At 40.9% G+C, this 21,937-nt stretch overlaps 1 protein-coding gene across 3 annotated transcripts in view; it reads right to left on the reverse strand.

Moving 5' to 3' along the window:
- LOC138669566 (uncharacterized) overlaps positions 1-21,937 on the reverse strand; it is a 124,284-nt gene that overhangs the window by 41,465 nt on the left and 60,882 nt on the right. For all 3 annotated transcript variants that reach the window (XM_069756133.1, XM_069756134.1, XM_069756132.1), the window contains exon 2: positions 11,030-11,586. In XM_069756133.1, coding sequence (XP_069612234.1) covers positions 11,030-11,567 — 538 coding nt within the window. In that variant the 5' untranslated portion in view covers positions 11,568-11,586. The remainder of the gene's footprint in view (positions 1-11,029; positions 11,587-21,937) is intronic.

A 21,937-nucleotide genomic window follows, 5' to 3' on the forward strand; every position in this document is an offset into this window, starting at 1 on the left:
TTGAGTCAAAGGAACAGCATAGTAATCTGGCTGTGGCTGTGCATCTGTGCACTCCTTGTCCGATTCAACTTGTAATGGGCATGGCCTGTTAACTATTTCACTTTCTAACCCAGGAACGGTATGTGTAAAGAGTTCCATGGAGTAACCCGTTGTGTCGCCTGACGCATCCTTCTCTGTTGTTCTTGGTGAAGAAGACAAGGAAGCGACTTGTCCCTGACCGTGACCATCCACTAACGACGCGCAGCTTTTACATTTAGCAGTTTCAGAAGAGGCAAAAGAGCTAGAGGCTGAGTCAGCAAGGAAAGCTAAAACTTGTTCTTGCTGCTCCGGCTTTAAAAGCGGTTTTCCTACTCCCAGACAAGGGAGCGTTCGAGGTCTTGTGTAGCCAGACGATGAACCTGGCTCAACAACTCGAGACTTAGGTGCTATATTGCTTTTCCCACGACCACCTGATGCTCCACCACCACTACCATCATTACCAGCTGGCAATGACCGCCCACGGCCACGACCTCTTCCACCAGACTTCCTCATTGTTTGAAAAACGTAATCAAACTAACGGTATTTGTTACTGTAAAACCAGTTACAAGGTGAACTCAAACTTCTGGTGGATTTATAAATCCCTTTATAGGTGGGTGAGACTGCAGGGAAAATCAGGCCCAATGTATAACAGTACACAGCTTCAGTGGCAGACAGATATGCCGCTAACAGGACTGACGCAGATGCAGACACTACCAATAAAAATCTCCCTCTTTTTATGTTTTCTGGGAGAATATTGAAGAAATGTGGCCCACTTTTATACAGTATATGTTCTGTGGCATAAAATGAAAGACAGATGCCACACACATGACTGGCACTGAGGCAGAATTGCCAATCTTAATCTCCCACTATTTTTTTTTCTGGGAGAATTTTAAAAAAATCAGACCCAGTATTACACACTAGGTTTTCTGTGGCACAAAATTAAAGACAGATGCCACACACACGACTGACACTGAGGCAAAATTGCCAATCTTAATCTCCCACTATTTTTTTTTATTTATGGGAGAATTGGCAAGAAATCAGGCCCACTGTTAGACTGTATGTTTTCTGTGGCACAAAATGAGAGACAGATGCCACACACAGGACTGGCACAGAGGCTGAATGGCCAATCTTAATCTCCCACTATTGTTTTTTTTCTGGGAGAATTTAAAAAAATCTGGCCTAGTATTACACACTAGGTTTTCTGTGGCACAAAATTAAAGACAGATGCCACACACACGACTGGCACTGAGGCAGAATTGCCAATCTTAATCTCCCACTATTTTTTTTTTTTATTTATGGGAGAATTGGCAAGAAATCAGGCCCACTGTTAGGCCTGTTTCACACGTCAGTGTCTCCGGTACGTGAGGTGACAGTTTCCTCACGTACCGGAGACACTGACACACGTAGACACATAAAAATCAATGCATCTGTGCAGATGTCATTGATTTTTTGCGGACCGTGTCTCCGTGTGCCAAACACGGAGACATGTCAGTGTTCGTGGGAGCGCAAGTATTACACTGACCCATTAAAGTCAATGGGTCCGTGTAAAACACGTACCGCGTGCCGTGCAGTCCGTGTGCCGTGCAGGAGACAGCGCTACATTAAGCGCTGTCCCCCCCCACTGGTGCTGAAGCCGCGATTCATATCTTCCCTGCAGCAGCGTTTGCTGCAGAGAAGATATGAATAATAGTGTTTAAAATAAAGATCTATGTGCCCCCCACCCTCCCACCCCCTGTGCGCCATAGGGGTGGAGCCGCATATTCATTACTGTAATCGGCGGTCCCACGTGACCGCATACAGGTGAAGATGCGGCCAGAACAGGAAGCAGCGACAGCCAACGAGGGAGCTTGGTGAGTATTTTCAGAACAGCGGGGGGGCGGGGGGGGGGGGCGCACAGGGGGTGGGAGGGCGGGGAGCACATAGATCTTTATTTTAAACACTATTATTCATATCTTCTCTGCAGCAAACGCTGCTGCAGGGAAGATATGAATCGCGGCTTCAGCACCAGATGCTGGTACGTGTGGTACCCAGCATGGTGCGTGTGGTACCCAGTGGGCACACGGGCGGCACACGTGTGCCGCACGAGTGCCACACTGATGTGCCACAGAAACGTAGGGGCACACGGACACGGATAATTCCGGTACCGGAATTATCTGGACGTGTGAAACCGGCCTTAGACTGTATGTTTTCTGTGCCAGAAAATGAGACACAGATGCCACACACAGGACTGCCACTGATGCAGATTTGCCAATTTTAATCTGCACCCTTTTTTTTTTTTTCTTCAGGGAGACTAGTGAATAAATCTGGGCCACTGTATTAGAGTATATTTTCTGAGGCAGAAAATGGCTTGAAGAGATATAACGGAAAAAAAAAAAAAAGTGACTGTCCTACAATTACTATCTCCCTGCAGTAATCTCAGCAAAGTATGGCAGGCAGCAATAACAATTAGTGGACTGCTGCACAAAAAAAGTCAAAAGTGTGGAGAAACAAACAAGATAGCTGTGCAGAAAGGAAGGAGCAACAGGATTTGTGCTTTGAAAAAAGCAGTTGGTTTGCACAGCGGCGTACAAACAGCAATGCAGCTATCAGGGAGCCTTCTAGGGCAGCCCAATGAGCTACAGCGCTGAGGAAAAAAAAATGTAGCCTCCACTGTCCCTGCAAACAAAAGGTGGTGTTGGACAGTGGAAATCGCTACAGCACAAGCGGTTTGGGGGTTAATGTACCCTGCCTAACGCTATCCCTGCTTCTGACGAAGCGGCAGCAACCTCTCCCTATGCTCAGATCAGCAGCAGTAAGATGGCGGTCGGCGGGAACGCCCCTTTATAGCCCCTGTGACGCCGCAGAAAGCAAGCCAATCACTGTAATGCCCTTCTCTAAGATGGTGGGGACTGAGACCTATGTCATCACGCTGCCCACACTCTGCGTCCACCTTCATTGGCTGAGAAATGGCACTTTTCGCGTAATTGAAATGCGACTTTGGCGCGAAAGTCGCGTACCGAGTGGCCGACCCCACACAGGGATCGGGTCGGGTTTCATGAAACCCGACTTTGCCAAAAGTCGGCGACTTATGAAAATGACCGATCCGTTTCGCTCAACCCTACTCAGAACTAAGAGGGGCATTTGGATTTGGCAACACAGAATTTGTTGGATTTCTTTTGGTGGCCGAGGAGCCATAGAGACTTTGTATTACCAGTAACACGGAAGTCCACTATATTTCCACTGACAGATGACAGACCTGAGTGGGTACTTGCTTTTTTGTGTATTTGAATTGAAGCTTTTGTTAAGAACATGTTACATATTATACATATTATTTTGGATCACATTTATCCTATGCGCTGAGCACTTACATCATGGTTTCCATCTAAATTTCCATGTGACATGATTCAGATGAAACCCTCCAAGGATTCCAGTCACTATAATAAGGCAGCAGAGTTACTCCTTTTTTTTTTTTTTAGAAGTGCACAAAACTGTTGCCGACAGCACTTTTATGTGAGCCTAAAATGACGGACTCCGCTGGATCACAGACCAAACTGCATCCACAGTGCCTTCATCTGCCTCACTGTATGGAATTTTTGCTGGAGGGTTCCATCTAACTCACGTATTTCAGAGATTTACACAGAAACCCTGATGTAAGTACTCAGCATAGAATGCAGGATAAATGTGAGCTGAACCTTACTGCAATCTTTGCAAAACAGAATAAACAAATCAACAGCTGTTTTTATTTTTTTAATGCCTTTTCACATGTGGCAAACTTGATAAGGCAGCTTTATTCTTCAGGTCAGTATGATTACAGCGATACCTTATTTATGTAATTTTTAATGTTTTGGCTTTTTCACAATAAAAACGTTAATAGAATAAATAATTATTTTTGCATTGCTATATTCTGAGAGCTATAACTTTTAGATTTTTCCGCTGATGGAGCTGTATGGCAGCTTGTTTTCTTGTGAGACAAGATTAAGTTTTCAGTTATACCATTTATATTTACATTTGTCTTTTTGATTGCATTTTCTTTCATTTTTTACCTGTGGTATGATGAAAAAACATAGTTTGCCATGTTTTAACTGTGTTCACTGAAGGGGTTAATTAATGTTAGACTTTTATAAATCGGATCATTCTGGACACTGTAATACCAAATATTTATTTATTTGTATTTTTTTTTTGCTTAACCCCTTTACCCCCAAGGGTGGTTTGCACGTCAATGACCAGGCCAATTTTTACAATTCTGACCACTGTCCCTTTATGAGGTTATAACTCTGGAACGATTCAACGGATCCTGGTGATTTTGACACTGTTTTCTCGTGACATATTGTACTTCATGATAGTAGTAAAATTTCTTTGATATTACCTGTGCTTATTTGTGAAAAAAATGGAAATTTGGCAAAAATTTTGAAAATTTTGCAAATTTTCCAACTTTGAATTTTTATGCAATTAAATCACAGAGATATGTCACACAAAATATTTAATAAGTAACATTTCCCACATGTCTACTTTACATCAGCACAATTTTGGAACCAAAATTTTTTTTTGTTAGGGAGTTATAAGGGTTAAAAGTTGACCAGCAATTTCTCATTTTTACAACACCATTTTTTTTTTTTAGGGACCACATCTCATTTGAGGTCATTTTGAGGGGTCTATATGATAGAAAATACCCAAGTGTGACACTATTCTAAAAACTGCACCCCGCAAGGTGCCCAAAACCACATTTAAGAAGTTTATTAACCCTTCAGGTGTTTCACAGGAATTTTTGGAATGTTTAAAAAAAAATGAACATTTAACTTTTTTTCACCCCAAAATTTTTTCAGTTCCAATTTGTTTTATTTTACCAAGGGTAACAGGAGAAAATGGACACCAAAAGTTGTTGTACAATTTGTCCTGAGTACGCCGATACCCCATATGTGGGGGAAAACCACTGTTTGGGCGCATGACAGAGCTCGGAAGCGAAGGAGGGCAATTTGACTTTTCAATGCAAAATTGACAGGAATTGAGACGTGACGCCATGTTGCATTTGGAGAGCCACTGATGTGCCTAAACATTGAAACCCCCCAAAAGTGACACCATTTTGGAAAGTAGACCCCCTAAGGAACTTATCTAGAGGTGTGGTGAGCACTTTGACCCACCAAGTGCTTCACAGAAGTTTATAATGCAGAACTGTAAAAATAAAAAATCATATTTTTTCACAAAAATTATCTTTTCGCCCCCAATTTTTTATTTTCCCAAAAGTAAGAGAAGAAATTGGACCCCAGAAGTTGTTGTATAATTTGTCCTGAGTACGCTGATACCCCATATGTGGCGGTAAACCACTGTTTGGGCGCATGGAAGAGCTCGGAAGGGAAGGAGCGCCGTTTGACTTTTCAGTGCAAAATTGACAGGAATTGAGATGGGATGCCATGTTGCGTTTGGAGAGCCACTGATGTGCCTAAACATTGAAACCCCCCACAAGTAACACCATTTTGGAAAGTAGACCCCCTAAGGAACTTATCTGGATGTGTGGTGAGCACTTTGACCCACCAAGGGCTTCACAGAAGTTTATAATGCAGAGCCGTAAAAATAAAACAAAAATTTTTTCCCCAAAAAATTATTTTTTAGCCCCCAGTTTTGTATTTTCCCGAGGGTAACAGGAGAAATTGGACCCAAAAAGTTGTTGTACAATTTGTCCTGAGTACGCTGATACCCCATATGTGGGGGGAACCACCATTTGGGCGCATGGGAGGGCTCGGAAGCTCAGAAGGGAAGGAGCGCCATTTGGAATGCAGACTTAGATGGAATGGTCTGCAGGCATCACATTGCGTTTGCAGAGCCCCTAATGTACCTAAACAGTGCAAACCCCCCACAAGTGACACCATTTTGGAAAGTAGACCCCCTAAGGAACTTATCTGGATGTGTGGTGAGCACTTTGACCCACCAAGGGCTTCACAGAAGTTTATAATGCAGAGCCGTAAAAATAAAACAAAAATTTTTTCCCACAAAAATTATTTTTTAGCCCCCAGTTTTGTATTTTCCTGGGGGTAACAGGAGAAATTGGACCCCAAAAGTTGTTGTCCAATTTGTCCTGAGTACGCTGATACCCGATATGTGGGGGGAACCACCGTTTGGGAGCATGGGAGGGCTCAGAAGGGAAGGAGCGCCATTTGGAATGCAGACTTAGATGGAATGGTCTGCAGGCGTCACATTGCGTTTGCAGAGCCCCTAATGTACCTGAATAGTAGAAACCCCCCACAAGTGACACCATTTTGGAAAGTAGACCCCCTAAGGAACTTATCTGGATGTGTGGTGAGCACTTTGACCCACCAAGGGCTTCACAGAAGTTTATAATGCAGAGCCGTAAAAATAAAACAAAAATTTTTTCCCACAAAAATTATTTTTTAGCCCCCAGTTTTGTATTTTCCCGAGGGTAACAGGAGAAATTGGACCCCAAAAGTTGTTGTACAATTTGTCCTGAGTACGCTGATACCCCATATGTGGGGGGAACCACCATTTGGGCGCATGGGAGGGCTCGGAAGCTCAGAAGGGAAGGAGCGCCATTTGGAATGCAGACATAGATGGAATGGTCTGCAGGCATCACATTGCGTTTGCAGAGCCCCTAATGTACCTAAACAGTGGAAACCCCCCACAAGTGACACCATTTTGGAAAGTAGACCCCCTAAGGAACTTATCTGGATGTGTGGTGAGCACTTTGACCCACCAAGGGCTTCACAGAAGTTTATAATGCAGAGCCGTAAAAATAAAACAAAAATTTTTTCCCACAAAAATTATTTTTTAGCCCCCAGTTTTGTATTTTCCCGGGGGTAACAGGAGAAATTGGACCCCAAAAGTTGTTGTCCAATTTGTCCTGAGTACGCTGATACCCGATATGTGGGGGGAACCACCGTTTGGGAGCATGGGAGGGCTCAGAAGGGAAGGAGCGCCATTTGGAATGCAGACTTAGATGGAATGGTCTGCAGGCGTCACATTGCGTTTGCAGAGCCCCTAATGTACCTAAACAGTAGAAACCCCCCAGAAGTGACACCATTTTGGAAAGCAGACCCCCTACAGGACTCATCTAGATGTGTTGTGAGAGCTTTGAACCCCCAAGTGTTTCACCACAGTTTATAATGCAGAGCCGTGCAAATAAAAAAATTTCCCACAAAAATTATTTTTTAGCCCCCAGTTTTGTATTTTCCCAAGGGTAACAGGAGAAATTGGACACCAAAAGTTGTTGTCCAATTTGTCCTGAGTACGCTGATACCCCATATGTTGGGGTAAACACCTGTTTGGGCACACGGGAGAGCTCGGAAGGGAAGGAGCACTGTTTTACTTTTCAACGCAGAATTGGCTGGAATTGAGATCGGACGCCATGTCGCATTTGGAGAGCCCCTGATGTGCCTAAACAGTGGAAACCCCCCAATTATAACTGAAACCCTAATCCAAACACACCCCTAACCCTAATCCCAATGGTAACCCTAACCACACCTCTAACCCAGACACACCCCTAACCCTAATCCCAACCCTATTCTCAAACGTAAATGTAATCCAAACCCTAACCCTAACTTTAGCCGCAACCCTAACTTTAGCCTTAACCCTAGCCCTAGTCCTAACCCTAACCCTAGCCCTAATGGGAAAATGGAAATAAATAAATTTTTAAAATTTTTTAATTTTTCCCTAACTAAGGGGGTGATGAAGGGGGGTTTGATTTACTTTTATAGTGGGTTTTTAGCGGATTTTTATGATTGGCAGCCGTCACACATTGAAAGACGCTTTTTATTGCAAAGAATATTTTTTGCGTTACCACATTTTGAGAGCTATAATTTTTCCATATTTGAGTCCACAGAGTCATGTTAGGTCTTGTTTTTTGCGGGACGAGTTGACTTTTTTATTGGTCATGTTTTCGGGCACGTGACATTTTTTGATCGCTTTTTATTCCGATTTTTGTTAGGCATAATGACCAAAAACCAGCTATTCGTGAACTTCTTTTGGGGGAGGCGTTTATACCGTTCCGCATTTGGTAAAATTGATAAAGTAGTTTTATTCTTCGGGTCAGTACGATTACAGCGATACCTCATTTATATCATTTTTTTATGTTTTGGCGCTTTTATACGATAAAAACTGTTTTATAGAAAAAATAATTATTTTTCCATCGCTTTATTCAGAGGACTATAACTCTTTTATTTTTTTGCTGATAATGCTGTGTGGTGGCTCGTTTTTTGCGGGACAAAATGTCGTTTTCAGCGGTACCATGGTTATTTATATCCGTCTTTTTGATCGCGTGTTATTCCACTTTTTGTTTGGCGGTATGAGAATAAAGCGTTTTTTGCCTCGTTTTCTTTTTTATGGTGTTCACTGAAGGGGTTAACTAGTGGGACAGTTTTATAGGAGGGGTCGTTATGGACGCAGCGATACTAAATATGTGTACTTTTATTGTTTTGTTTTTTTTTATTTAGATAAAGAAATGTATTTATAGGAACAATATTTTTTTTATTTGGGGGAATTTTTTTCATCGCGTTGCTGCGGGGGTCTCAGGGAAGCCCGCAGGGAGCCCCCTCCCTGCGCGATGCTTCCCTATACCGCCGGCACACCGCGATCATGTTTGATCGCGGTGTGCCGGGGGTCAATGTGTCAGCTGCGATAGCGCGGCCATGAGCGTGGCCGATCGCTAGGACCTACTATCCCGTCGAGGGTCAGATAGGCCCAGGTCACCTCGATGGGATAGTACGTCCAAGGTCAGAAAGGGGTTAAAAATCGCTGCAGCGATGAAAACTAAATCTCCGAGTACTAAAAAATACTCGGAGGGCACCATAGCGTGCTCGAGAAATCTCGAGTAACGAGTATATTTGCTCATCACTAGTATTTATTAGTTTAACCCCTTCAGCCCCAGAGCTTTTTTCGGTTTTGCGTTTTCGTTTTTCGATCGCCTTCTTCCCAGAGACATAGCTTTTTTATTTTTCCATCAATATGGCCATGTGAAGACTTGTTTTTTTGCGGGACGAGTTGTACTTTTGAACGACACCATTGGTTTAACCATGTCATGTACTAGAAAACAGGAAAAAAAATTCCAAGTGCAGTGAAATTCCAGAAAAAGTGTAATCCCACACTTGTTTTTTGTTTGTCTTTTTTGCTAGGTTCACTAAATGCTAAAACTGACCTGCAATTATGATTCTCCAGGTCATTACGAGTTCATAGACACCAAACATGTCTAGGGTCTTTTTTATCTAAGTGGTGGAAAAAATATTCCAAACTTTGTTAAAAAAAAAAAATAATAATGCGCCATTTTCCAATACCCGTAGCGTCTCCATTTTTCGTGATCTCGGGTTAGGTGAGGGCATTTTTCACACCAAGATGATGCTTTTAATTATATCATTTTGATGCAGATATGATCTTTTGATCGCCTGTAATTTGGGGGTTTTGACTCTCTTGCTACGCCATTTAGCAATCAGGTTAATCTTTTTTTATTGATAGATCGGGCGATTCTAAACGCGGCGATACCAAATATGTGTAGGTTTGATTTTATTTTTATTGGTTTATTTTGAATGGGGCGAAAGTGGGGTGATTTGAACTTTTACATTTTAATTTTTTTTATATATTTAAAAACATTTTTTTTGTACTTTTGCCATGCTTCAATAGTAGACTAAAAGCGGGAACAACTCGATCGGCTCTGCTACATAGAGGCGATTGTCAGATCACCTCTATATAGTAGAATTGCTGACTTGCTATGAGCAATCACAGCAATCCGGCATTGACAACCATAGAGATCTCCAGGAGACCTCGGGTTATCATGCCGACACAACGGTGACTCGCGATCACGAGACCCAGGTCACTGGTGTGCGTATTTCCGACGCAATTGCTGGAAGCTCCATTTAAATGCCGCTATCAGAGTTTGACAGCGGCATTTAACTAGTTAATAAGCGCAGTTGGATTGCAATTCCATCTGCGGATATTGCGGGCACATGTCAGCTGTTCAAAACAGCTGGCATGTCTCCGGAAAGATGTGGGCTCTAGCGGCGAGGGAGGGATACTGACATCGGCGTACTATTACGCCCGATGTCGGTAAGGGGTTAATTTTTTTATTATTATTTTGTAGTTTGTTTTAGATTCATACAAATTTGTTTAATTTTTTTTATTGCTTTTTTTACTTAGTCTCTCAGTATTTTTTTACTTTCATTGCACGTATAATGCATTGTAATACATTAGCACTGCAGTGCATTCTACCTGTACAGAAAGCTTCTTAGACCATGCTTTAAGGCAGGATCAGAAAATATTTGTACTAGTCTAATATTGAACTATTACAACAAAGAAGTGTGCAAAAAATTATTTATTTCTTTAATTTATATAACCTGGGCACTATGTTAAGTGGACAGTTGTGTTTACATTTCTGGAATGTGGAGACGTTTGTCTTTAAAAAAATAAAAAATACAAGCACTACTTGTTTGCAGAGTGTGAAGAATAAAAACAGCCCTCCTTGTTTGCAATATGTGAAGAATAAAATTGGCGTTAAGGTCCTGTTACAGAAGGATATCTCAGCTCAATCAATTCACAGTCACTGAAGGTACAGCACCTCCCTATATCATCTGAATCTTTGTATTATTATTCACAGACAGACTACTACTCCCATTTTCCATGTGCTTTAGAGAAGCAGGAGTATACCAATATCAGATTTTTTTAAAATCATTTTCTATCCTTATTTGCATTTAGCATTGCACTTTGATCTCCTGCCAATAGGCTGTAAAACCTTAAAATGATCTCGGCTTGACCGGCCTGCATTTATTATAACCCCTGTGATAGTCCCCTCCGATTGGCTGTGCTAGACCATGTGATGTGATAGCTACAAGGTATAATAGGGAATCCCACACAGTTGTGTCTGCCTTTTTTTTCCTTGGGAATCAAATCACAAATTGTTTGAACCTTCATTGACCTATGATGTTCATCAAATAAGAATCAAAATCGATTCACAGTTGATCGATGTGATCAGCTCTAATGATGGGTAATTATTTTAGCTTTCATTTTACACAGACAAGTATGAAAAGATTTGCCAGCCTACCTGATACTAAAGTTTTGTTTGTCTCCGCTGGTAGTGTTGTTACATTTAGCTGAAGAGTGGATGATTCTTGTCTTGGAAGATCACTTTTTGTGTTATTGCTGTCACTAACTGTGCTGCTCACTTGTCCAGTCTTTGAAGTAGCAACAGATGAATTCAAAGTTGTGGAAACATTGACTGTGCTGCTGATGTATCCGGTTTTTGGTAAATGTAAGGTTGTGGAGTCAGTAGAAGATCCAGTTTTAGGACTGTTCCTCACAGGTGCAGAGGTAGTTACATGTGATGGCTTAGATGAGTGCTCAGTTGTGGAGCTGTCATTAAATGTTGAATTGGAACTTGAGTTCAAGAGAGGATAAACTGTAGCTTCTCCTAATGTAAAAGCTGGTGTTTCGGGAGGCAAATTATCTGTGCTAATTGAAGTTGCAGCATGTGAATGGCCCTCGGTTGGAGTTACTTCAGTTGTGGCTTTTACATTCCAAGATGCAGAAGTGCAAATAATGAGAAAAAGTGCAGATGTTCTTGAATACATTGTAACCACCATCTGTCTGGTCTTTTAAAGACTAGAAAGAAATACAAAGAAATGAATTAATGCCTATTTTGTGCATTTTTAATCTAGAAGCAGAAAGACCAAATATTGTTAATTGATATCTATCTGATATTCTTACAAATCTCAATTGTAAGAATATCTACTGCTTAGATGCTAGTATATATACAGTAACCATTACTTTTTAATATTAGTACACATTGACACAGCAGAGCTCAGTTTTCACAACTCATCGTGACGGACGTCCAAGGGGGACGGACTCTGCACGTCATTGGACGTTAAGGGGTTAAACCAGAGAGTTATACAACACAAAATAGAAGTTAGAAGGGATAAAAGTTTATTAGCACTTTCTAATTTTGTCAAGCAAATTTACAAAACCATTTTTAAGGACCACATCACATTTGAAGTGACTTTGAGGGGCCTGTGTGACACAAGGTATGAAAAATGTACACTATTTTAAAAACTACCCCCTTCAAAAGACTCAAAACCACATTGAAGAAGTTTATTAACCCTTCACAGTAATTAAAGCAATTATATGAAACCAGAACACATGAGCTGCGCGCACAGTGAACAAGCCCGTAGAGACATGTTCACACCACCAAGAGACTTGAAAACACAAAAAAGCACAGTAAAACCAAAAACACACTGTTGCAAAAAAATCACAGTGGACAGCAAGTGCTAGTAAAAAGATGGAAAAAACAGGGTATTTGGTTGATACGTTTTTTTGCAAAAAATGTATATTAAGCCGCTCTACCAAACGTCAAGGTATACCCATATCAGAGCAGTCCTAACTAATGTATGTAATCCCTATCTGATGTATTTAAAACCTGGTCATATGTACAATACCTGTATGAGCAGGATTCAGAAAAGGAATGTCCATGTGGACACGCTGGACAGAACGGCTCCTGTGCGCACAGCTCAAAAAAAGAGGGGTGGAGGCCTCCCCAGTCTTGTGGACACAAGAAAACAATTATATGAAACCAGAACACATGAGCTGCGCGCACAGTGAACAAGCCCGTAGAGTGCAGTAAAACCAAAAACACACTGTTGCAAAAAAATCACAGTGGACAGCAAGTGCTAGTAAAAAGATGGAAAAAACAGGGTATTTGGTTGATACGTTTTTTTGCAAAAAATGTATATTAAGCCGCTCTACCAAACGGGCTTGTTCACTGTGCGCGCAGCTCATGTGTTCTGGTTTCATATAATTGTTTTCTTGTGTCCACAAGACTGGGGAGGCCTCCACCCCTCTTTTTTTGAGCTGTGCGCACAGGAGCCGTTCTGTCCAGCGTGTCCACATGGACATTCCTTTTCTGAATCCTGCTCATACAGGTATTGTACATATGACCAGGTTTTAAATACATCAGATAGGGATTACATACATTAGTTAGGACTGCTCTGATATGGGTATACCTTGACGTTTGGTAGAGCGGCTTAATATACATTTTTTGCAAAAAAAGTATCAACCAAATACCCTGTTTTTTCCATCTTTTTACTAGCACTTGCTGTCCACTGTGATTTTTTTGCAACAGTGTGTTTTTGGTTTTACTGTGCTTTTTTGTGTTTTCAAGTAATTAACGCAATGTGGAAGGAAAAAAAATGAAAATTTAAATTTTGATCACAAAATTGTTCTTTTTCCCCCCAAATTTTTCATTTTCACAAAAATAACAGGAGAATTGGTTGTGCAATTTCTCTTAAGTACACCAATACCCCATTTGTAGCGGAAAACTACTGTAAGGCACATGGCAGGGCTTGGAAGGGAAGGTGCATCGTTTGATTTTTGGAGTACAAATTTAGCTAGAATAGATAGCAGATGCCATGTAGCATTTGCAGAGCCCCTGATGTGGGTAGACAGTGGATAATGAAAAATAGTTTGATTGTGGTAGGTCAAACACAAAACTAAAGCATACAAAAACATACAAATATCAATTTTATTAGCTTATTTAAAACCAACAAATATCACAAAGACTGATATAGAAAAAAAATATTATTTAAACACTGGTTATCACCCTAAGTGGCCCTTATCCTCTTGATCTGCCTAACAGCAGAGGTTGGCACCCTAATATGATGACGAGAAGTGGTGCCACCACTCCTCGGTGGCTGTCCCTCAATCACCCTAAAAATACCTATATTTTGTTTAGTGTAATCTAGGGAGAGCAACACTCACACCTCATACAATGTGTAGCCTAATACCTGAATAGAGAAGTATGAAAAAATAAGAGGATATAAAGAGAAAATAGCAAACTGTCTTTTATTGCAAATAATTAACCAATAACTACTGTGCCTTCAACCAAAGTCACTGCACCTCAGTATAGGAGGTAATGAAAGATAGAAAAGGTATCTTATAGCTTAGGCTGACTAGCTGGATAAATAATTATGTTGAACAGTATCATAAAAATATTTGTGGTACACTCTATTAAGTATGAGATATTTTTCTTTTGACACTTTAATTGATGGAATATAATATGATAGCCTTAAGGGGAGTAAAAGATTGATGTCAGGATATTCTTCAATGGGTGACAAAAATGAGAAAAAAAAAACCATAATACCAACTTTTAAGGCTAAATTGGAATTATAGGGCAATATACCAATAGCAGCCTATCTTGTCCACATATATAACCTCCAAGACAAAAATGTACTTATTTTTAGTTATGCCAGTACACACACAACTACACTTTGCCTTGACTAGATGTCAGGTTTGATGTACCTACAAGTGCAGTGACCTGCATAATTTTTGGGCTAGATAACATAATCCCCTAATGAACGCCTCAACGCGTTTTCCCATGCATGGTTCGTCAGGAGGCTCAGATTACGATCAGTGTGTGGTCATAGGGATTATATATGTTTAAGCACAGAGCACAGGCACTTTATTATGTTAAAGTGTTGCTTTGGCCCCAAGTTTTTAATTTTCAAAAGCGCCAATACGAGAAAAAAAATGGCACAATTTGTTACTCAAATTCTCCTGTGTATGCCAATACCACATATACAGAAGTATCAGAGGTGCGAAAAATTGTGGCTGATTGTGCTTTTATGCACACTTAAAAAGACGGACACTTCCGAATTACAGGTACAGGTCAGATAGAGTTCACAGTGCCTCCATCTGCCTCATTATAGGGAATATTCCATCTAATCACGTATTTCAGAGAATTATACAGAAACCCAGATGTAAGTGCTCAGCGTAGAGCACAGGACAAATGCGAGCTGAACCTTAATACAATCTTTGCAAAGACAGAATAAACAAATCAAGTTTTTATGCAGTTTGTCATGCAGTATAAGCGATAAAACGACTTTATTCTTTGGTTTGGTGTGTTTACAGCGATAACAGATTAATATTTTATATTTTTTTAGGTTTGACTTCTATCACACTAAAAAATGTTGTTGATTTTTTTAAATAGTTTTTGTATTGTTATATCATGAGAGCAACAATTTTTCTATATTTCTATTGACAGAGTCATTAGAGGTCTTGTATTTTGAAGGACGAGATTCCGTTTTCATTTATATAATTTTCGGGCACATATTTTTAATTGCTTCCTATTCCAATTTTTCGTAGGCAGAATGAACAAAAAACAGCAACTCGAATTGTTTTGTGTGTTTTTTTTTTAAATGTATCATATTCTAAAAGTGATAAGGCAGCTTTATTATTAGGTTCAAGTACAATTACAGCGTTACCACATTTATATCATTTTTTGCCGCCTTTACAGACACGACAATATCAAATATGTGTACTTTACTTGTTTATTTTTGCTTTTTCAAAAATATATGTATTTATTGGTACAATATTTTTTTCTTTTTTTTTGTTCTTTATTTTATTTAAAAAAAAATATTTTTACAATTTTTTTAAAGTTTTTTTCTATCTTGTCCCAGGATTGAACTTCAACTTTCCACTGTCTGATTATTGATCTAACACTTTGCAAAGCTTTTGCATTGCAGGGTATTAGACTCGTGAATCGCTCACAGCAGGAGATGTGTAGCTTTGTGCCGATTGTAGCAGAGATCCCTTGCTCTGTTATGTCAATTGATGTCACTGTTACTGTTGACAGTGGCATCAGAGGAATTAAATGCTCACAATTGGTGCAAGCACCAATCAAGGGCATTACCGCAAGGTGCCAGCTATGATGATTGCGCTGATGTAAGATGGACATAGTGCCCACGTTCCCCCTTGAACACCCATGTATTATTGCAGTATATTCTAATATGAAGTGTGTATTGTGAGATGCGTTATTGGTGATAGTGTTGTGTTCTGCCCTACATTATAAAGAGTTAGGGTTAGGCCGGCATCACACTAGCGAGTTTTACGGACGTATGAGCGCAGAAAATACGTCCAGAAAATACGCATTGCACACGGCCCAATGATTCTCTATGGGGCAGCTCCTATCTGCTGTATATTACGCATCCGTAATATACGGTATGTTACGGGCGTAGAAAATCGCAGCATGCTGCGTTTGTTAGCGTATTGCGCAAAAAATACGCCAATGAAAGTCTATGGGGGCGAGAAAATTACGGATTACACATGGACCATGCGTGTGACTTGCGAGAAATACGCAGTGGTGTTCTATAGAAAAGCTGGCAATTCAGCGCGGTGTACAGTAAAATCACACTGACAGAATAGAATAGGTAGAATAAATGTGTTCACATGGTATAGGTATATATATGTCAGTGAGACACATATATATATATATATTTATATATATTTACTAGCTGAAGAGCCCGGCGTTGCCTGGGCATAGTAAATATCTGTGGTTAGTTATAGCACCTCACTTCTCTTATTTTCCCATCACGCCTCTCATTTTCCCCATCACATCTTTCATTTTTCCTCTCACATCTCTCATTTTCTCCTTCACACCTCTCATTTTCCCCTCACTCCTCTTATTTTCCCCCTCACTCCTCTAATTCCCCCCTAACACTTGTCATTTCGACCTCACATCTGTCATTTTCCGATCACTCCACTATTTCCCCTCACTCCTCTCATCTTGCACTCACACCTTTTCATTTTCACCTCACACCTCTCATTTTCACCTCAGTATATACATGTTTGTCATCTCCCTTATATATAGTATACACCTGTAGGTCATCTCCTGTATATAGTATATACCTGTATGTCATCTCCCCTGTATATAGTATATACCTGTGTGTCATCTCCGCTGTATATAGAATATATCTGTGTGTCATCTCCTCCTGTATATAGTATATACCTGTATGTCATCTCCTCCTATATATAGCATATACCTGTATGTCATCTCCTCCTGTATATAGTATATACCTGTAGGTCATCTGCTCCTCTATATAGTATATACCTGTGTGTCATCTCACCTGTATATAGTATATACCTGTGTGTTATCTCCCCTGTACATAGTATATATCTGTATGTCATCTCCTCCTGTATTAGACCTCGTTCACACGCTATTTGGTCAGTATTTTTACCTTAGTATTTGTAAGCTAAATTGGCAGCCTGAAAAATCCCCAGCCAACAGGAAGCCCTCCCCCTGGCAGTATATATTAGCTCACACATACACATAATAGACAGGTCATGTGACTGACAGCTGGCGTATTTCCTATATGGTACATTTGTTGCTCTTGTAGTTTGTCTGCTTATTAATCAGATTTTTATTTTTGAAGGATAATACCAGACTTGTGTGTGTATTAGGGCGAGTTTCGTGTGTCAAGTTGTGTGTTGAGTTGCGTGTGGCGACGTGCATGTAGCGACGTTTGTGAGATAAGTTGTGTGGCGACATGCGTGTAGCAACTTTTTGTGTGTCGAGTTGCATGTGACAGGTTAGTGTAGCAAGTTGTGTGCAGCAAGTTTTGCGCATGGCAAGTTTTGCGCGTGGCGAGTTTTATGTGTGGTGCGTTTTGAGTATGTGCAAGTTTTGTGTGAGGCAACTTTTGCATGTGTTGTAACTTTTGTGCATGTGGCAATTTTTCCGTGGGTGCAAGTTTTGCATGTGGCGAGTTTTCCCATGAGGTGAGTTTTGCACGTGTGGCCAGTTTTGCGTGAGCCTAGTTTTGCATGTGGCGAGTATTACGCGTGGCGAGTTTTGAGCGGCGACTTTTGTGTTTCGACTTTTATGTGGCGAGGTTGGTGTATGTGTGGTGAAATGTGTGCTGAGGGTGGTATATGTGTTCAAGCACGTGGTAGTGTGTGGCACATTTTGTGTGCATGTTCATATCCCCGTGTGTGGTGAGTATCCCATGTCGGGGCCCCACCTTAGCAACTGTACGGTATATACTCTTTGGCGCCATCGCTCTTATTCTTCAAGTCTCCCTTGTTCACATCTGGCAGCTGTCAATTTGCCTCCAAAACTTTTCCTTTCACTTTTTCCCTATTATGTAGATAGGGGCAAAATTGTTTGGTGAATTGGAAAGCGTGGGGTTAAAATTTCACCTCACAACATAGCCTATGACGCTCTCGGGGTCCAGACGTGTGACCGTGCAAAATTTTGTGGCTGTAGCTGCGACGGTTCAGATGCCAATCCCGGACATACATACACACACACATACACACACACACACACACACACACACACATTCAGCTTTATATATTAGATATTTAATTCAGAGCTAGATAGCAGAAAAGCCAGTAATTCAATTGCCGGCTTTTCCTATCTCCTTCACATACAGTAAACCATCTTATATCCCTTCTTTTATTACATATTCCTCTTTAGTAATGTAAGAAGTGTCTTTGTGTCAAATTTGGGGTCTCTAGCTATTAAATTAAAGGGTTAAATATATAGATATTAATAGCCTAGAGAGGGACCATGGTTATAGGCCCCCCTGGCTAAAAACATCTGCCCCCAGCCACCCCAGAAAAGGCACATCTGTAAGATGCGCCTATTCTGGCACTTAGCCTCTCTCTTCCCACTCCCCTGTAGCAGTGGGATATGGGGTAATGAAGAGTTAATGTTAATTATTAATCCAATAGTACGAAATGGTTAATAAAACACACACGCTTGTCCCACGCTGTAAATCCATCTGAAGGGGTTAATGCAGCTGTGCTCCTGACTGTAAAACTTGGTGAATGAATGGAATGCAGGGGAATGCACTGTAGTTACCTCGAGTCGCGGTGATGCGCCCTCTGCTGGATGAACTCATATGAACTTGAGCGTGGGAAAATATTCTGAAAAGTTCCCAGGCTCGAGTTCTTATGAGTTCATCCAGCAGAGGGTGCATCACTGCGACTCGAGGTAACTACAGTGCATTCCCCTGCATTCCATTCATTCACCAAGTTTTACAGGCAGGGGCGGCTGCATTAGCAGGCTTCTGGGTGTAAAATGATTTAACCCCTTCAGATGGATTTACAGCGTGGGACAAGACTAACGACGGAAGGTATGGAATATTGTTGTTTGTTTTTTTTTATTTTGTTTCAGGTGACAAGGGTCTTCAGGTGGATTAAGAGTATAATAAAATATTAAAACACCCTGTGTCTTTATTTCATTAAAATACTTTTTAATAATGTGTGTGCGTTTTATTAACCATTTCGAACTATTGGATTAATAATGGATAGGTGTCATAATTGACGCCTCTCCATTATTAACCTGGCTTAATGTCACCTTACAATAGCAAGGTGACATTACCCCATATCCCATCGCTACAGGGGAGTGGGAAGAGAGAGGCTAAGTTCCAGAATAGGCGTATCTTACAGATGTGTCTTTTCTGGGGTGGCTGGGGGCAGATGTTTTTAGCCGGGGGGGGGAGGGGCGGGAATAACCATGGTTCCTCTCTAGGCTATTAATATCTGCCCTCAGTCTCTGGCTTTCCCACTCTGGTGGAGAAAATTGCGCTGGAGCCCACGCCAATTTTTTCCGGGATTTAACCCTTTAATTTAATAGCTAGACACCCCAAATTTGACACAAATACACTTCTTACATTACTAAAGAGGAATATGTAATAAAAGAAGGGATATGAGATGGTTTACTGTATGTAAACCATGTCTCATATCCTGTCGGGTTTGTGAGGGAGATAGGAAAAGTCGGCAATTGAATTACCGGCTTTGCTGCCATCTAGCGCTGAATTAAATATATATATATATATATATATATATATATATATATATACATATATATATATGTCTCACTGATTATATATATATATATATGTATATATATATAAACTGTATATATGTTTTTAAGAATATTTGATGGATCCATGATTTGTCCATTTTGCAAGCCTGCGAGAAATAAATCGCCATACGGAAGCTATACGGATGACACACGGATAAATTTGTGCGCAAAAATCGCATCCTCGCATTAAATACGGAACAGTGTTTTGGGACAATTACTGCGTATTACGGCCGTAAAAAAACGGACCGTATTTACTTACGCCTAGTGAGACGCCGGCCTTAATGTTAGGGAGTAGCCCAGAGTGGGAGAGGCTAAAGGAAAGTGACCGAGACAGTTTTGTTACATAGGGCCCAGCTTGTACCACATGACATGGGTGTCCCTGATGTTGGTGGAGACTGAGGCAGTGGATAGCGATATCCAGAGTAAAGAAAGGAGAAGTGACAGAAGGAGAGAGTGATGCATCGGAGACAGGATGACTAGCAGTATGTTCCTGAGTTAATAACTTAAGAGAGGTAACGGGCCAGGACAAAACAGAGAACGTGAGACAAAGATTGACCTGAGCGGGAGTTTCAAGGTGTCAGCAAGGTGTCCGGACATATTGGGCTTCATGTTAGTGGTAAATTTAGGATGATCATTTTTGCATTTATTTGTAAAAAAAAAAAATTAAAATTTTTTGCGAAAATTTCGCAATTTTAAAATTTTTAATTTTTGTTCTGTTAAACCAGATATTTATATGACACAAAATAGTTAATAAATAGCATTTCCCACATGTCTACTTTACATCAGCACAATTTTGAAACAAATTTTTTTTTGTTAGGAAGTTATAAGGGTTAAAAGTTGACCAGCGATTTCTCATTTTTACAACAAAATGTACAAAACCATTTTTTGTAAATTTGACTTTTTGAATGAAGAATTAGCTCCAATCGTTAGCGGATACCATGTCGCGTTTGGAGAGCCCGTGTGTGCCTAAACATTGGAACTCCCCCACAAGTGACCGCATTTTGGAAAGTAGACCCCCAAGGAACTTATTTATATGCACAGTGAGCACTTTAAACCCCCAGGTGCTTCACAAATTGATCCGTAAAAATGAAAAAGTACTTTTTTTTCACGCAAAATAATGTCAGCCTCAATTTTTTTCATTTTCACATGGGCAACAGGATAAAATAGATCCTATAGATCCTTAAATTTGTTGGGCAATTTCTCCTGAGTACACCGATACCTCATATGTGGTCATAAACCACTGTTTGGGGGCACAGCAAGGCTCAGAAGGGAAGGAGCGCCATTTGACTTTTTGAATGAAAAATTTGCTTCAATCATTAGCAGACGCCATGTCGCGTTTGGAGAGCCCCTGTGTGCCTAAACATTGGAGCTCCCCCATAAGTGACCCTATTTTGGAAACTAGACCCCCCAAGGAACTTATCTAGATGTGTGGTGAGCAATTTGATGTCCCAAGAGCTTCACAGTTCAAAGTTTATAATGCAGAGTCGTGAAAATAAAAAAATCAATTTTTTTCTCAAAAATGATTTTTTAGCTCGAATTTCTTATTTTTTATAAGGGTAGCAAGAGAAATTGGACCCCCAAAGTTGTTGTCCAGTTTGTCCTGAGTATGCTGGTACCCCATATGTGGGGGAGAACCACTGTTTGGGCACATGTCGGTGCTCGGAAGGTGTGATGGTGTGATATGCTATGTGGATATCATTTTTGTGTATATTTCAATCTTATTTTCATGGTGTTCTCTTGTAGAAGGAGTTATTTGCTAATTGATGAATGGCTGTTGCTGCCATCTGATATCAGCCCCACAGCATTGTATGGTTTGCTAATATGCTAATGACATCTTGACCTAGCTTGTTGAAACAATGAGCCCCTCAGACTTTCCCCCTCCTGACCTGTGAATGAGGAGGGAGACTTAAGGCCCCTTCACATTAAGCGACGCTGCAGCGATACCGACAACGATCCGGATCGCTGCAGCGTTACTGTTTGGTCGCTGGAGAGCTGTCACATAGACAGCTCTCCAGCGACCAACGATCCCGAAGTCCCCGGGTAACCAGGGTAAACATCGGGTAACTAAGCGCAGTGCCGCGCTTAGTAACCCGATGTTTACCCTGGTTACCAGCGTAAAAGTAAAAAAAAAAAAACACTACATACTTACCTACCGCTGTCTGTCCCCGGCGCTCAGCTTCTCTGCACTCCTCCTGTACTGGCTGTGAGCACAGCGGCCGGAAAGCAGAGCGGTGACGTCACCGCTGTACTTTCCGGCTGACCGACGCTCACAGCCAGTACAGGAGGAGTGCAGAGAAGCACAGCACCGGTAAG

This window comes from Ranitomeya imitator, chromosome 3, assembly GCF_032444005.1.
Source record: "Ranitomeya imitator isolate aRanImi1 chromosome 3, aRanImi1.pri, whole genome shotgun sequence".
NCBI lineage: Eukaryota > Metazoa > Chordata > Amphibia > Anura > Dendrobatidae > Ranitomeya > Ranitomeya imitator.